The 18,051-nt window shown below is 41.8% G+C and overlaps 1 protein-coding gene across 1 annotated transcript; it reads right to left on the minus strand.

The window, feature by feature from the left end:
• Positions 1-2,465: 2,465 nt before the first annotated feature.
• cog3 (component of oligomeric golgi complex 3) lies at positions 2,466-17,132 on the minus strand. The gene is made up of 23 exons (XM_062402800.1): positions 16,936-17,132; positions 16,524-16,670; positions 16,356-16,417; positions 15,007-15,172; positions 11,843-11,917; positions 11,311-11,403; positions 10,708-10,833; positions 10,507-10,587; positions 10,373-10,416; positions 10,143-10,269; positions 9,380-9,471; positions 8,903-9,042; positions 8,136-8,296; positions 7,591-7,699; positions 7,380-7,498; positions 7,167-7,256; positions 6,453-6,573; positions 6,068-6,156; positions 5,826-5,960; positions 5,008-5,083; positions 4,749-4,876; positions 3,693-3,791; positions 2,466-3,579 (listed from the first exon to the last, which is right to left on the minus strand). The coding sequence occupies exons 1-23, from the start codon at positions 17,101-17,103 to the stop codon at positions 3,550-3,552; spliced, it is 2,478 nt and encodes an 825-aa protein (XP_062258784.1). The 5' UTR covers positions 17,104-17,132; the 3' UTR covers positions 2,466-3,549.
• Positions 17,133-18,051: the final 919 nt, after the last annotated feature.

Here is an 18,051-nt window from a genome sequence, read left to right on the forward strand (position 1 = left end):
CAAGAAGAGCAACTTGTCAGCGTGGCTCTCAAGATTGCAGGTCTGTTCCGGTACAGACTGAGGAAACAGTCGTGGTCCTCACAGGATGAATCCAGTTGACTTTTCTTCCTGTGACACCATGGCGTTGACATTTGAGGTTCACAAATTGCTTAATGACCATTGAACGGTTTCCCATTAAATTGGTGCCCAGAAGACAACATGTAATGACTTTATCCTACCTTTTGTCTAATGACCAAATTGCAGCAAACCCAATAGCATCAGCTGTGCATTGATTTTGTGCTCAATGACAAATGTTTGCATTGCCACTGAGACCATTTTGGCACGTTTACACTATCAGAGCCGTGAGCTTTGCTGTATAGTACCAGTAATCTTTCAGTTTTTCAAATTCCAGTTCTGGCGTCTGTTCTTGTCTCAGTCATCCTGTTTGATCCAAGCATCGGATCTGCCTGAAATGTATGTAACTAACATGACATTTGATTGTGAATTCTTAATTTTCAGCATCTGCATTTCACCAAATCGGTCCCGGCAACCTCATTATTTTACACCACAATTTGACTCATTGGATTTGAACAACTTAAATACTTTTTAGAAGAAATTCCAACTGAAACCACAGAGGAATGCAATCACATCAATTCAGTTGGGTTTTAATTGAACCATTTAATTACATATTTAATAATTCTAATTCAATAAAACAATCATTTTGTGTAAGTAGATGAATGACTTAACGACTTGCATGTGAAATCAAAGTTAGAATTAGCAGAAATTTGAAAATTGACACTAGGCTTTTTGTGTCAGTTCCTCTGCTGTGAGACGACATTGACGTTACTAGTGATGTTGCAGTGGCTATAAATCACAGCTGATATAGGGTTGCAGCAGTGTGGAGAGACTAAAGGTCAGGATCGCTCTGGTCCATTATTGGCTCCCAACACTAAATGGTTTTCAAATTAAATCCCAAGCAATCGATCCTCTAACGATACCTTTTCGGTGACACCCGGCAGGTTAGAAGGTTTGGATTCAGATAGATCATGATCCGATCATCAGAGCTCTAATGCAGGTTACACACCCCATCTCCCGCTGAGCCATATCTCACCCAGATTGCACTATGAGCGCTTATCTTTCCCTTTATTTCATCCCTGATATGACACCTGCATTACAGCACAACTGCACGCCACTTTACAGATTGCGTTGTCAGACGAGGCCTGGACATCTGAGGAACGAGCTTCAGTCACTGGAATTTAAAATCATGGATTCTGAACACGTGTTTTCTTCCGATGGAGAAAAAATGCTGGACATATGTGCAAATCCAAGAGTCAAGCTTTCAAAGTGCCCTAAGATGACTGAGGACTGAGAGCATGCATCAATTAATAAGTGTGTTTGGCTCAAGGACAAGACCGCCATCAATCACTACAACGGGGGTCAAACATCCAGACGCAGCTTGGCAGGTGTTGCATCCTTGGAGGAGAATCAAACTGACAATAAACTGATATCATAAATACTTAATGATTCATTGTTCCCCGCAGTAATATTTAAAAGCTTTCTATCAGGGAGGCTTGTTATTCTTGTATCGGCAGCTCAATCAGCAGACTGGTCTTGTGTGGTGGTCTCAGACGAGCAGTCTCACACCCAGACGGTTCTGCGCGACTAGAAAAACAGGCGACCTGTTATCACAGCAGCGTCTGTGTTTGGTACGATTGTAATTTTTATGTCACACTGTAAATAAACCCAGACATTAAATCCACTTATTACCTGGTAATTAGATCCTATTTTATCGTCCCCAGCTCAGTGTGGAAGCATTTCGAGTTGAGTTTAATTATTGATGGAATTGGCAGCAGACAGATATGAAAACCTGTCTGGGTGAGACAATAACCCCCCCCCCCCGCCGGCCCAGAGAGAGGCTTATTGTTCACAAGCCGCTTCTCTTTATTAGGGCGAACCCGACTCTGTGGGGAGGCACCTCCACTGCAGTGACACAGGAGATTCGACGAGACAGCGGAGCAGGCTGGGCAATAACACTCATGTTCAGGCTCCGCCCCACCAGCCGCTCTGCCCGACACCGAGCCCCCAATGTCAACATCTGCACATAATCTGAGAGCACATCTGGATCCCTTCTAGCTCTCGTTAATCGCATTGAACAGCCAAATGCGGGGGCAGAATAAAGGAGGTGTGTGTTAAAAGATCAATATTATTTTGGAGAAACAGCAGAAATACAAGAGGTGAAGAGTAGGCGAGATATTAGGATTCCAATCGTCCAGCCGTCCTGCTCCAGAACATCCAGTCCCTCTCCAACAATCAAAGCACCGTCAGCCCACAGAAGGTCGAGCCCCAGCAAAGCCTCATCTCGCAGATGGAAAAGACGACGGCTGCCAATGAAACAGTGACGGTCTGCCAGGAAGACCCCCTTAAGCATCATTTATGAGAAGTGACGCCTAATTGTTCCCCGAGTTTGAATTCAATGACAGGGAAGGTCATTATTTGTCTTTTTAATCAGAATCTTCATAAATAATTTAACTGTACACGTCATTTTACATGGGACACGCCAAAAGCAAAACTGTTAGATCGACCGTGCCCTGTTAGCTATGCAGTTCTGTGAGGACCTGTAGGAAAGATGCCCGTGAATCATATACAGTGCAAAACAGAAACGGTCGACAGTCCGTTCTGTTTGCCTAAAGTAAAAGCAGAGCAGTATTGACCAACCTAGTTATAAAATGGAAAGAAATGTATAAAACATAGGATTTCATTGTTTACATATTTTCAACAGGGTAACAAAACAAAACATTCACACGAAGAAAAGTAGAACGATCTTTAAGAAAACATCTGACGGCGGGGGGGGGGAGCAGAGGGGATTTTGCTATGATCAAAGTTGGACCTGAGCATCCTGTAGCACTTCAGGCCATCATTAAGTTTTATTGAATGTGTTATGAAGATGGCTACAATTTAAAAAGGGAGGAATAAAATATTCTGCAGCATTTCTCTTATAATCCTTTCAATACCCAACAAGGGAATCAAGGCATCTGAATGTGAGCCTGCGTACTGGCCGATAGCTACCTGACCATGACCCCTTTTAGTGCTTTTACTTCTTTTTGCCCCCCCCCCCAGTGCTACTGTCTGAACACTTAAATAATTTGCCCCCCGCCCTCACATTGTGTGCAAATGCCTTTTATTCCAAACGAGTTGAGCTGTCAACGTTCCCACCCTTCGTCAGAGTGGATTCCTCCTACATGAAAACAACCTTTAACACAACAACACCCTTAAATTTAGTCGTGCAAAAAACAACCAGCTCAGAACCCAAAACAACACCCTCCGCTTCCCAGTGTGTCATGGACTTCCAACGCGAATACCTGAACCTCTTCATATCTGGAGCTGCTTGAGCATCTGAGAATCTTTGGCCTTGCGCAGGAGTGTTTTTTTTTTAAATATCTTTGCTGTCAAGTTCAGCATTCCTGTTTCAGCTTGCAGCTCAGTTGCAGTTCTCTGGTCATGGCTGGAGTCGGAGCATCGCTTTGCAATCCAGGGGGTGTTCGCCAGCATCGCCACGCCAAAACCCGGGCATTACTTATTTACCGACAGCAGCAGGTTGATCTGCAAGAGATCCATTAAAAAATATATAACTTTCCCCACTGTGGCTGGTCTAAACAGTATTGCTAAAACCATGTCAGATCCCTCCGGGCTGTGCTAATCCTAGTGAACCGTACCTGCTCCATAGATGGACATGCGATGATTTGCAGGTCTTCTCCGCTGTACTCCTCCTGAAGCAAGGCGAGCAGTCTCTGGAATACCTGCTGTATGTTATTCTGCAAAAGGGAGAAGAAGAAAAAACATCCATTTACTGAGCGCTGCAGGGAAATAATAACTACATCTCCTTCTGGCCTCCGTCCCCTCACTATCTTGTTTCCATGTCAACAGCATAATTTTGTTTCTCTATGGGGAGAGGCGGTGGACTAGTGGCAGAAAAATTGGACCATGGGCAGAAAGCTACGGACATCGGACTGGAAGGTCTCTGGTTCGAATCCTCGCAGTGACAATAAAAAACATACCTGGATGGACAACACCTGGCTCTGTTCCAAAGTCCAAAGAGCACTCTCCCTACCTCCACTGTGTAAGTGCCCCTGAGCAAGGCACCTTCTCCCCCACGCGCCGTGCATTGCTGGCCACTGCTCTGTGTGTCCTACGATGTTCCCCAGATGGGTCAAAAGCAGAGGGCAAATTTCCCTCGTCTGCATGTAATGTGACTGTGCATGTGTTTGGGATCAATAAATGTATCTTGTATCTTTCATCCAGCTTCACCTGGCTCCTCCATGGATTTGACTGTTCCAGTTCAATCACACTGCCAAATTTAGAACTAAAGCCACAATCTTTGAATAAGAAGGGGAAGCCAGACATGGAATTGTTATCTATATTTCTCTGGAATTGATTTGCAGGGATTTTACTACAGAGAACAAGACTCACTAATGAGTAAATGTTAGCCACAGATGATTTCTGATGCAGCAACAGGTTTGTTTACATCAACACCTCAGTAAAATGGCTCTGTAAATTCTACATCAGCGAGGAAAGAAAAATAAAAATGTTTTTTACTTGGAAGCTCTTCAGCCATAAAACATTGTCATTAGGAATAAAACATTTAAAATGTCATTGACTTTATGTGAACATCTACTTTGTAAATGCCAACTGAAAGGATTCTTTGAGTTTAAACAAAGCCATGAAAAGATATTGACTCATGTAGTACATGGGTTAGTGTTTCTGCCACCCACCCTGACAGGCTTGAAAAGGATGAACTCCGTGTCTCTATTGGCCAAGTACAAGGACATGCTCTGTAAGGTGCTTGGCAGCTTGCTCTTCATCACACGGTAGGTAGCCATCACTATATCGTTGATCTTTGCTGAAAAGAGGAAGAAAAGAAAAAAACACAATTGAGTAAAGAAAGAAAAAAAACAAGGCCCTGTAGCATTCACTTCACAAGATTTGATAAATTGCATCGTGATGTTAAGTGTGTCCTGAGACAAGTCTTACCGGGCTGTGCCCAAGGCTGCTGAGACAGACTGTATGTGGGACCGCCTTGGATAGCCATTGTTTTAAGAGCTGCGACCTGAGTGCAACAGACAATCAAAACCCAAACAATGTAAAGGACTTTATTTGTGCTAGTAATCATACCGAGAGGTGCAAGAGGCTGGGCTGCAACTCGAGACAATTCAGCCTCGTCGTGAATTACATAGGACTCTGCTAACATGAACAGAAAACGCATGCCGCTTACAGACATGCACACAAAACTGTCCCCGTCAGTTGCTCTGAAACAGCTTCGGAGTTTTGTGACAATGAAATGCAGCAGGATATGGTCCGCAGAGACTGGGCCAATTAATTATGTTTTTTAAATTGTCCAAGGCACAAAAACATATTAATACATCATGTGCTGCCTCCTGAATGCTCTACCCAGATACACCCCCCCCCCTCCCCTTCTGAACCCTCCTGAGATTATCCTGTTGTTTTTTATGCACCTGACACAGACAACCTCCTGCTGCATTCTTCACATGTGAAAGGCAAAGTCCTGAGATGGTCCAGACACAATTATGCTGATATTTTCAGTTCATATTTGAAAACGGCTTCAGTGTGGAGGGTAAAAGTCACGACAGATACAAGTGCCTATTGTATCTTCATCGTATCTGTAGATATCGTGCATGTAAAAAAAAAAAAACGTTCATTGCCCTTCATTGATCAGCAAGTAAGCAAAGGACTTTGGTTTAAGGTTTCTGAATGGAAAAGTGAAAAAAAAATGAAGGTCAGAATGAGACATTGCTGCCTGAGGGTAACTCTGTCTTCGCTCTAACGTTCACCTTGGTGAGGAACTCCTCAAGGTTCCCCACGAAGATCTGAGTCTGCTGCTGGATGAACTGCTCACAGCTGAACTTCAGGTGTCGGTCCACATCCTTCTTAGAGTCAATGTAGTGCTCCTTTATTTCTGGTGTTCCCTGGAGACCACAGAGAATAAAGGGCTTCAGCAATCCAAAGAGTATGAAGTGCACAGTATGTTTCATACAAAAAAGAGCAGAGAGGGAACAGAAATGAAAAACAGTACCTCCAGCAGGAATTCCAGTATGGCATTGTGACTGTTAAATCGGAAGAATTTGGGAACAGCCTTAGGGTTCATCATTTTGAAGGCAGCATCTTAACACAAAGCAGAGAGAACACATCTGGGCTGGTGTAGAATTAGAGTGCCCCCTAGTGGTACATCTTTTATATGACCTTGCCTGAGATGGGGGGTGAAAGGCGGAGGAGGAGCGAGCCTGCCCTGTGAGCCATTGGTTAATGTACATTAAGGGGCTGGATTACACTGTAATTTCCACATTAATTGTTGCCACTGGTGCATGTGATAGGCACAAGTTGCTTAATGAGCATGAGGATGTAATGACTGGCTTTATGGAGCTGAACACCAATTTTCCCACCACCTTTAATTATCTTACCTCGCGTTTTCTTCAGGTCCAGTGAGATTTCCTTGATGGCAAAATCGGTGTGAAATGGGGCAATCTGTTCGCGCATTATCAGCAGGTGCTTGATCAGGAAAAGTTGCCCGTCTATTTGCGTCTGCAGAAAGTGAGAGCAGACTGTTAACTCCACACCGCAGGCTGCCAAAACAAAAGGGCAGCTGCTGACTCTCCGAGCTTCAGAGCGCATAAAAAAAGCACGAGCTCGGAGACGATAAGAGAATATGTTTAATTAATAACCGCTGATTGAGCAGAGTTAGAAAGGGACATGCCACTGTGAACAAAAAAAAACATTTATTGCTCTGCTAGAAATAGACATCATCAACATGGGACGGGAACATATCCTCTGACCGATGCTATGATTTGAAATGAGGTAGAAACGTCCCAGTTAGCTCAGATATTGACAGCAAATTTGAAGATAACAGCAGCCGTTAATTAAAGGACGGTCTGCTGAACACTCTATGGGGGGTAATAAAGCTGTTAAAAAAAACCTGTGATGACATTCCAGCTACTTTACTTAATGATCCTGTAGCCTGAAGAAATTTGAAAGAAACTAACAGAACGGCATTGTTTAGGTAACGGATCTTATCAACGATGTCAAAGACAGCTACCTATCCTGCTAGTTTGATAATAACAATCTAAAGTTCTGTATAAAACAAAAACAAAGCTCCAATCATAACCATTCGTGCCGACCTTGTTTTTGATGATGATATCAGAGGCTTTAAGAAGAGACTGGATGCAGGCAGATAAGGCTTCTTGAGATAAACCCTGGAAGACTGCTCTCTGGAAAAAGACCAAGTCACAGAAAGCAACGCATGAATAAGAAATGCTAAAGTGGAAAATCTATATATACACCACATGGGAGCAGGGTGTAAATGAGCCGATGAATAAAGATTGAAGACTCACGTCTATGCATCTGTAAAGCTTGGACAGACAAACCAGTGTCCGTCTGACGGTGGGGTACCACATGCCGTGCAGATCAGCAGGAGAAATAGACGGCTGCAGGCGCGATGATTCTACATTCCCTGTGTTCAAAAAGGAGGAAAAGCCGTCAGGAAAATAACAATAACCCAGAAAGCTGCAAAAAACGTCAGGGTCAGAATGTGGAAACACTGACCAGCATTACTGTTTCTTCTACCGTCGGGATTCTCAAGCTGTACATCAGAAAACATCGACTCCTGCGTCACATGCTTCATCTGCTCTTCCTTCAAGCTCTGAGCAATTTTCTGTTTAGCACAAGAGAGAAAAGGCAAAAGGTCATATGAAGAAAGGTTAAACTGCTGCAGAGGCATGATTTTCTATTTCTGCCTCAATAAGAGGCCGATAGGTTAAATAATTACTGAGACTTATCGGATTGTTTGTTTGAAAGTCACCTTTTTCCTTTGGTTTAATAGCAAGGGCACAGGTTTAACAGGTTTGATTTGACAGGTTGAATTGTATCTGATATTTACACAAACAAATATCACATTAAAAAACTACTATTTCTTGACCAACTATAAACTTAACAGTTTATCAAAATAAATGAATGGATGCAAAAACCAAAATATAACAAAAGATAGAGATAGTATATGTAATACTGCTTGAGTACAGTTTTAGTTGAAGTGTTTTTTCCTTTGTGCAGATAAAGAAAGAGAAATATCCCTCTGAGGATACAAGACCAACCTCCATCATCTCCAGTTTCTCAGGATAGGCCAGATCCCCTGGAGCTGGGTTGTAGCCTGTGATATCAGTCTGGATGTAAATGTGGGTCCTGTAGACCAGCCGCTCTTGGACGTCCTCCAGCATCTGCTTCACCAGCCCATCAAAAGCCCCCAACTGAATAGCTGCACGGAGGCACACACACGGGTCAATTTACAGTTCAACCTCCAGTTCAAGCTTATATAGTTCAACGCTTTGTTGTGAACAGATCCAACAAACACAAGTGCTGCAGGGTCGAAGCAGAAACGTGTGTACGTGTGATGTAGTCTTGAGTGATGTTGGATGTGGTGGGAAATCAGAAAAGCAAAATGAGTAGTACAGCAACATAGAAACCTTTCATGTTCATTTGCTTCTTTTAGTGTAATAACACAAACTATAACTAAAGTAATTTATGAGTGAGCTGATCCACGTTGTCTCATAATTAGTGAGGTCATGTTTTCTTGTTTTGTGTTGGCAAATAGACAAAATGAGTAATCCCGTTTTTCATTTATTTTTATCTCGCTGATTATGTAAAAAAAATGTTTTTCAGGGTTCTAAAAAAAGAATGTTAATTAGAGACGGAAAAAAACATAAGAGTTCACTGGAAAGATAATTTGTGGCACAAAGTGCAAAAACTGTAAGTTTTCCCCCCCAAACAAATCCTGGCACAGCTACGTCTGGGTGACTTAATCGTAATCATCACGCCATGCGTGACACAAGAAGCTTTCAGGAAAACAAAAGCTGTAACCCACCATTATTGTGAACATGGTCTTCCAGCATCTCATTGTTGAGAATGCTGCAGAGCTCGGACAGGGTTTCCAGGTGGATAATGTGGATGATTAGAGGCCGCAGGACATCATACAGGGACAAACATAACTTCTCTAGCAGTTCACTGTTAAGACATTAAAGAAAGAGAGAATAAAAAAACACAGTGATTGCTATGGGCGGCTGCGAGAAGACTAAAACTCAGTTCTAAACAGTTTCCTTTATGTTAGGAATAAACATTTTTGCTCTTTACTAGTAATATAAATTGTAGCCATACTGTCTAAATTATAACCTTAATAATTTTAATTTATACAGTGCCTACCAAGCTACCCAAGGCCGCTCAACATAGATAGGAAAAAATAGTATTTCAAACACTGAACACATTCAAACACAAACCAGAGAATGGCTCTGTGTTTGTGTGTGTGCTCAGCGATCATGTTACTGGTGAGGTGGGTGTCACTCACTCCAGTTGAGGTGTGGGCTTGGAGAAGAACTCGTTGTAAAGCTGGTGCTCATCCTGGCACACGTGAACCATAAAGGCACAGCCACTGCGAACCTGCTCAAACACAAAATACACATCATGATCAAACTCTGCACTGCCGCCAAATACTTTGTTAAGGCTCCACTTCAAACAAGCACATGCATCCTCCCACATAAAATCCTGCGGGTGCCAACTGTATTACAGCAATCATTAACAAGATGCATAACCTTTCTAGTTTCATTTAAAAAAAAGAAAAAAGGAGTCATGTAGTGGGGCTGTTATGATGTTTCATTGCAGGAAATTCTGACCTTTAATTATAGCATCCCATCAAGCCAATTAGTCAAGTGTTTTAAATGCCACAACCGTGTCGGACACTGGCCGCCCAGGTGCCAGAATATGATCCGTTTCATCTGAAGTATTCATTTGAATAAATATAGTTTGCCATTAGTTAGGTCTGTTAAATTTTGCAACACGGGAGCAACACCAGGATAATAAATTACAGCTTTATGGATGAGATATAACGAGTGTGCAACAACAACACATACTCCCTGCACAGCAGTAAGTCCTATATGCCTGCTGTACAAAATCTTAGATGCTGCTCATTTATCAAGTGCACAGCTTTGTGTCCACACAAAACTCTCCCGTAAATTTCCCAGAGGGTCCATACTGGGCATTCTTTGCAAGCTAAAAATGTCATTTTTACAATATCTAAAGGGCAGTCTAGCTTTGAACCATTCATGCCTTACCAGAGCACAGTGGTCTTTGCTGTTCTGGTTTGTCAGGTCAGTAATGGTGGATATGATGCTGGGACTGAGCAGCTGCTCTCGCTGGTCAAGGTAGCACTGGTGGATTTCATCGAGGAGCTGATGGTATCTGCTCACATCAATACAAAGAGGCATGAGTTAATTTCGCACAAGAGCTGTAGAAAGAAAATATATAACAGGAGCATCAGTGCCGGAGAAATGCCAATACTCACTCTGGAATCTTCTCTGCTCGCTGTTCAACCTGTTCAATCAGTGACTGAGAGAAAAAATAAATGACAAAGAAAATCTAATGTTAATACAGAACATGGTTCATGCAAAACGATGTGCTGCATTAAAAAATACTCACCCTGACTTTTGGTGCAGCTGCTCTGAACTTCACATAATACAGTGTAAAGGCGTTGTCTGCGTTGGTCAAACCCATTGGATCCTGAAGGGCAGAAGAAAATCAAAAAGAGTCAAGTATTGACAGTGAACTCTGCACATACACTATCTGTGCCTCCGTACAGAGCTGTGGACTGTGTAGGAGGAGGAGATGTGAGGTTCTCACCCTTTTCGTTAACTGGCTTGTAAGATGCTGCAAAGTGTTGACAATGTGGATCTTCATAAAGTGCATAGCTTTAGAAAGACAGTTTTTAAACTTGGCCAAATAAACCGGGTAGTCCTTGAAGTTCGGCTGCAATCCAAAAAAGATAAGCATTTGACAGTGCATGGATTATATTGTATATGGCAAATTTCTGCAGTAATAACATAGTTCAAATATATAGTTAGTTTAGTCTTGGTCAAAATTACACAATTGAAAGAATTTGATTGACTGTGATTTCATTGTTTCCCAAACACTATTTTACAGGTACACACAGATACACAGAAACAGGAACTTTGAAAATCTGCACTCTGGAAAGCATTTGTAAAAATCAAATTCTTGGACAGGATGCAAACACAAAGCAAATATAGATATGATTATGCAAAATGTCTGCATTAGTGGAAACAGGGTGTAAATGTGTAATTATATCCAAAGGAGGTAAACATACACATTTTGTTCTTGAAAACAAAAAAAACAATCCAGTATATAATTTTACCAACGCTGACAGAAAAATGGGATCAACACAAACACAAACATAAAAACTCTCTGCCAAGAGTGGAAGCTGCTTACATGTGAAGAAACATATTCAATGCAGTCATCCAATTTCGACAGCATTGGTATAAAGCCTTCACTATTTACAGACAAGGTTGGCGAGTTCAGTTTCTGCAACGACAAAGAAAATGTTAGTTTTGAGGTCTTAACATAAAATTATAATCTTCCAGCTCTCTGTCTTTATGATCAAAAACATATTTTTTTATTTTTCGTTTGCATTGTCACCACTGCTATGATGTGTTGTTTGTAATCTTAGACCAGGCGGAATTACACATCTTTTTTCTATATTTCAAAGATTTCAGGTGGGGTGGAAAAATGCATTAAATGTCTTATCCGGTAAATATGTTTTAAAAAAAACTCTTAGATTAGAAATGTAGCTTAATTCAAAGTTCTTAAGAATAATGTTTTTAGTCTGGAACACAGCTGCTGGCTGGTTCATTATTACATTGGGCTTATACAGTCCAATTAAACAATGAACTGAGATGTCCTTGACGCATATATCTGTTAACCAATGTTTACAGTTGTACACACAAGAATTCAAACAGCCTACCGTGTTGATGTTCTCCAGCTCATTAAAGTATGACAGTTTCTGCTGTATGCTCTCAGCCAGGTCAACAAGCTCCGACTGCAAAGATAAAACCACAAACCAAAGTTGACACAGGTTCTACAAACAATGTGATCAGAAAGTGCTCAGGCCACTTGAACTTGAGTCACATTTATTATGCTGTAGCCTTGTGCTATAAATCAAACAGAAAATACCTTTTTCTATCATTCAGTCAAAACGTTTACCGGCAGCGACAACATGGCTTGTAACACGAGCCTTGGGTTTGTGAGGGATTGTGAGGGTTTGTGTGAGTGTGTGTGTGTGTGTGTGTGTGTGTGTGTGTGTGTGTGTGTGTGTGTGTGTGTGTGTGTGTGTGTGTTGGTCACCATAAAATGTTTTCCTGGAGTAACCGACAGTAGCAGGAACTAGCACAGAGGTGTTTTCGAGAACCTTGGCAGCCGTCTAAACAAATATTTGGACAGCGACTCAATGGATTTGAAACAAAGCCATCAAGAAATCATTGAAGGCTCTACTTTCAACAATATTTCAAGGAGTATAATAAAACATCACATCAAAGATGTAAGAATTACAACCATTTAAAACTGTTTAGTTATTTCTCCTGTTAGTCTTCGGCTTCAGAAGCTCTAATGAAATAAGACAGTTGACATCAGTCAATCATTTTCATGGCCAGGCATGGTGTTCCCTCATTATTTCATGACAAGCTAATCGGACAAAAAAATGCCTGGACTTGATTCCAAGTGTTGAATTTGCATTTGGTAGCTGTTCCAAGAGATCTCTCAATATTCGGTCCAACGAGTTGCTGGTGCAGGGTGAAGGAGGACAGCATTAGAGTGCGGAACCAAAACAAACCTTTCAGACAGATGGCAGAAACTTTTAGAGTGGCCAAATCAACTATTTGGTTCAGTTCTAAAAAGAGGGAAGGCACTGGCAGGCTCAGCAACACCGAACCGCCTGGAAGACCACTGAATACAACTGAAGTGGATGGTGGCCGGTCTCTCCCCTTGGTAAACAAAACTTTTTCACACAAACTAGCCGGTCTCGAGGAGGTAGCCATTCGCTGCAAGTGTACAATCAGGAGAGGGCTTCATGAAAGAAAATTAAGAGAGCGTTTACCACAAGGTGCAAAACACCATAACACTTGAAAACAAAAAACCCAGAGTAGACAAAGCCCTGAGCCTGCCATGGTCTGGAACTCCATTCTTTAGATGGATGGAAACAAGATGAACTTTTACCAGAATGATAGGAAGAGAATATGTAGAAGGAAAGGAACGGCTCAACATCTAAATCATACCCCACCACCATCTGTCAAACATGGTGCAGGCAGTTTTATGGCCCCTGCATGCACGGCTTCTAATGGAGTTGGGTCACTGGTTCATTGATGATGTGACCATTGGGATGAATTCTGATGTAAAGGGATACACTACCTGGACATATTCAGCCAAATGCAGCAAAACTAATAGGATGGTGCTTTACAGAACAGATGGATAATGACCCAAAACAAAACAACCCAAGAGCGTCTCAAGGAGAGAGAAAATAAATTGAGTTTTCTTCAATGACCAAGTCATTCACCCGAGCTCAACCCAACCGAGGAGGCTTGTCACTTGCTGTAAACAATACGGGGCGGCAGAAAGACCCACAAGTAGGCAGCAAACAAAGGCAGCTGCAAGAAACGTTTAGCAAAGCATTTCAAGGGAGGAAACTTCAAGTATTAAAAATGAATAATTATGTTTCGAAATGGGTGAACAAACATGAAGATACATTATTTGTGTGGGGTTTTGAGTCCTGCCACACATTATTTTATGCCAATAATCCGTCAAGAAACCGCCACTAGCAAAACAGTGGATTAGTTAGAGGGTGCTATGTGAAGCACAATGTTCAGATCAACAACAGTATGTAATTGGCTGGATCAGAACAGAAAATATTAATAAGCAGATTGTCTGTTTCATAAATGACATATGTTTTGAAAGTATTCCATAACCTTAAATCCTGACGGTTGATATTCAAGGTAAAACAAAAAATATGAAATAGTCTTACAATAAATTACAGCATGATTTGGGTGATAAATAAACCTGGTTAAACAAAGTTAAACCTGACAGTTGCTATTCCCGGAATCAAAAGGCATCGTCAAAGTCGAACAACTGCAACTCAGTACTAACAAACTGGATTGATGAATGTCCTCACTCATAATTAATCTATAACTGCTGTACTTTTAAAGTTTTACAGGAATGAATAAAGATTCATCCATAAGCGGATTGATTTTATCCAATATTACCTCAAATTGAAATAACGTGAAACAACCGTTTATAAATAGCATACACCTCTCATTTAGCCTGTATGAGAATATAGGAGAACAAAAACCATGATAATGGAAGTGCTGAACTGAGCAGTTGGATGAAAGAAAGAAAAAATAAAATCACTACATAGAGCGATGCTTACTTAAAAATGACTGGAAACAATATAAGCCATCGAGGTTCAGAACATCATGACACGGATAAAAGCTCTTCTGAAAATAAAATTGCTACCCAGCATTCCGCAGTCTGCGCTTTCTGGGGCGAATTTAATATGTTATTGACTCTGCAGTTTTCATTGTTTTTCTGTCTATTTTTTGCCTTTTTGTATTTATTAGAAAGTAACAGTGAAAGTGTGCCAGGGACCTGGGTGAAAGAATAAGAGAATGACACCCAGTAAATGATCCTGCCAGGAGTGGAATCTGCTGTTTAAGGCGAATGCGCCCACGTACTGATGGCTCTAACTTCTCCAAACGGTTAGGGACAACTTTTCATTCTTTTGCAGGCTCATGCTCACAGATATAAGGATAATTTATGAGTCCAACTGAAGATTGTCCAAAAGACATTTGAGCTTCTGACAAATGAGGGACTAGGCATAAAAATGGCTGTAATTGTATGTCCTTCCCTCCAACTGTCCTATATATCTGCACACCACTTGTTCTTTGAGTGTAAACACCGGGCATAACCCCCTCTATGGTAATACTTGCTACTGTTGGTAGTTTGCCATAACACACACACGCAAAAGAACAAATTAATGGGTGAAAACTAAATCAGCCATGCTGTTGACACCGGTAAACATTTCCCATTGATCGTGTTCCACCCAGAGAATTATTGTACACAGAAAGACAGTGTTCTCCTTACCTGTTCTTTTAGGAGCTGCTCACAGGCTTCGTGCAGGGTTCCCGTCTTGTTGGACACAAAGAGGTATTGTTTCTGAAGGGAGTCCAAGTGCTCCAGAGCTGCACTGACGTCTGTCAGAATAGCATCACATTGTTCCTGGTAGCAGTATAGATCATCTCTGGTTCTCCTGAAGGGAAAAGCACCATCTGTTATGTTTTGCACAGCAGTGTTCAGAAAAGTTTATGCCGTGTCCCTAGTCTGACATTTCCAAGATAAGCTTGAAAGCACTTTTCAATATGCAATCAAAACAAGGGTGTCAACGCAGATGTTTTCTACCAGCTGCTGTGATGTCAATACTGGGCATTGTGTTCAGGAGGGACGGTTACTCAGCAGGTAACAGATTTATAGCTCATACTTTTTGTAATTTAGATTGTACTCTGTGGAAAACAGCAGGATGGGCTACAATGTGCGACAACAGTGTCAACATCGAAATACCAACTTCAAACATTTCTATCTTAGGTCATATGATCAGTTATTGTATGTTTTGTCTGTGCATGCTTGTGTCTGTAGGTCAGGTTCAGTTAGCCTGATAATTATTTGATAGTTAACATCCTTCCAGATAGATCCAATCACCATAGGCCAGCTCCACGTTCGTCTGTTTTACACCAGGCATTTTAATGTGCCCTGAATGTGTCTCCTGTGATGTGGGATGTCACTTCCTGGTTCTACATGCAAACATTCGCATACGTCATTTGTGTTGTGCAAAGACCAAAAGATGTTGTTTTAACGCAGTCTAAGAAATAAAAGGTGTATCTGATGTATCTTGCATGTGTGAGTGTGTGTGTGTGTGTGTGTGTGTGTCGGCACAAGTGAGAGAGAAAGAGAGTGAGCATGACCAGGAGGGATTGAATTAATCAAAGCGCAGATTTGTTATGAAGTAAATACTCAAAAAAAATCAATGCATGGTCACTGAGACGCATAATAATATGTTTGATTCAATGTGAAACTGTAGCAGGTCAGAAGACACCCTTCATATATATCGGCCAGGATGCGCTTGAGCTAAAGAACTGTGGCCACATGTGTCCCAGACCCCAGACACCTCTGAATGTGGTCTGAAGGATCAGATCTTGAGATGCATTCAGGCACGCTCAGACCTGAACTTGGAGCTGACCACCTGAGATCAGATCAGTCAGGACAGATGTTGATACAAGGTCTGGCACCAGGCGAGTAGATGAATGATTTGTGGAGTGAATGTGAGTTTTTACTCTCCATGGGTCACATACACTTTGAAGTAGTTTGTTTCAGGACACATCGCTCAATTAGAAACATGACAACACCAGCTTGGATGAAGCCTTTAAAAATGGAAGCACCTGTATTTTGTGTTGTCTTCCTGGTCCATGTTCGTCTGTAACTTGGCGAACCAGGCGAAAAACTGAAACACAAACAGACATTATGTGAAAACCCATACATCTCGTGATGGGGCAGTGAGCCTCACCAGTAGCTTCAGCCCTGTTTGACTTCTGACAAACACAAGTCACCTGCTGGGCAGTTTGTATCCTGTCGCTCTCCATGTCCAGCATCTGGAAACCTTTGAGCAGGACGTCCTCTGTTGAGGCGGGGACAGTGGCTGTGAACGGGGACTGCAGGGACCGGGAGGACAGGCTGCACAGGTCCTCAATGGGAAGCTGCACAAAACAAAACAAGAGATCATCCGGCAGCCTGGAGGAGATGCTAGCTGGTTTAGCTTGACGTGGCGGGGCTCGAGAGGAAATACAAGTTCACTGGTTTGCCTACAGCTTATTACTCTGTCATATATTGAATATCTTGTCAACATGGCACCGGTTTGAATAAAGTTTGTGCAGAGGCTGCTTCCTAGAAAGCTTCACCTCCCTTGAGCTTGGAAAGTAGGATTAGCAACACGGTTAGCTAGCTAGCTGTGTCACATCTCACCTCGGAGGGGACAGCGAGCGTCTCGGCTGCGGATCGGATCTCCAGCACGGAGTCCATCTGTTTCTCCGTGAGGGGCGCCGTGGCGTCGGCGCGGCGGTCCCACAGCGACAGCTTCTCCCGGGTTTCCTTCTCCGTCAGGTCGAGGAGCGACTGATCCGTGGACGCCATCGTCTCGTCAGACAGGGGCAACGTCAGCAGCCACGCACAGGTACTTCCTGTCCCGGGAGCGTGGGCGGGGCATCGAGAGGAGGCTGAACTGGAGTTCACGTGTTCACCCAGTGGATGTTATTATGAGTTTAATTACAAAAAAATACATTTAAAACATCTTATATTATATTATCAAAGATTGCATTATGTATATTATATTATAACATATTATATTATATTATGTTATGTTATGTTATGTTATGTTATGTTATGTTATGTTATGTTATGTTATGTTATGTTATGTTATTTTATGTTATGTTATGTTATGTTATGTTATGTTATGTAATGTTATATACAGGCATTTGCACAGACATTTTGGGGGGCAGGTGCTCAAACCAAAAAACGTGTTCACATGTTCACCCAGTGGATGTTATTTATTTACAAAAAATTACATTTAAAACATCTTATATTATATTATGATATAAGAAGTCCATATATACTACTGGACTTCTTAGATTCAGGATAAGTACATTCTTTAATAAGCTTCTCTACTAAATTACTTTTGTATCTGCTGTCTTAGGTTAACTAGATTGATAGTTGATAGTATAGTGATATAGAGTTAAAATAGGAACCAGCTAAAGGTTAAATTGCTTTCTTTTTATTCCAATTCTGTTAAAGAGTAAATTCTATTTTACTTTGTACCTGCTGAGGTAAATAGCCCTCCCGCCCGACCACCTGTCCCCTTGACCCCATCCCTTCTCACATTGTCCAGTCTATTGCCCCTGACCTTCTTCCTTTTCTTACCCATCTAATCAACACTTTCCTGTCAATTGGCTTTTTCCCTAATTCTCTGAAGGAGGCAAGAGTAAATCCTCTCCTGATGAAACCCACCCTCGACCTGTCTGAAGTAAATAACTACAGACCTGTCTCTCTCCTTCCCTTTGTTTCCAAAACTCTTGAGCGTGCTAT

The sequence above is a fragment of the Platichthys flesus genome, chromosome 13, assembly GCF_949316205.1.
Source record: "Platichthys flesus chromosome 13, fPlaFle2.1, whole genome shotgun sequence".
Taxonomy (NCBI): Eukaryota; Metazoa; Chordata; class Actinopteri; order Pleuronectiformes; family Pleuronectidae; genus Platichthys; species Platichthys flesus.

Bases quoted from the DNA above. Each gene is read 5' to 3' on its own strand.
- cog3 (XM_062402800.1), bottom strand. From the start codon at position 17,103: ATGGCGTCCACGGATCAGTCGCTCCTCGACCTGACGGAGAAGGAAACC. The intron at 16,671-16,935 runs GTGAGATGTGAC...TGTTTTGTGCAG, and splicing joins CGCTCGCTGTCCCCTCCGAG to CTTCCCATTGAGGACCTGTG. The intron at 5,084-5,825 runs GTGAACGTTAGA...TGTTGCACTCAG, and splicing joins TTGAGGAGTTCCTCACCAAG to GTCGCAGCTCTTAAAACAAT.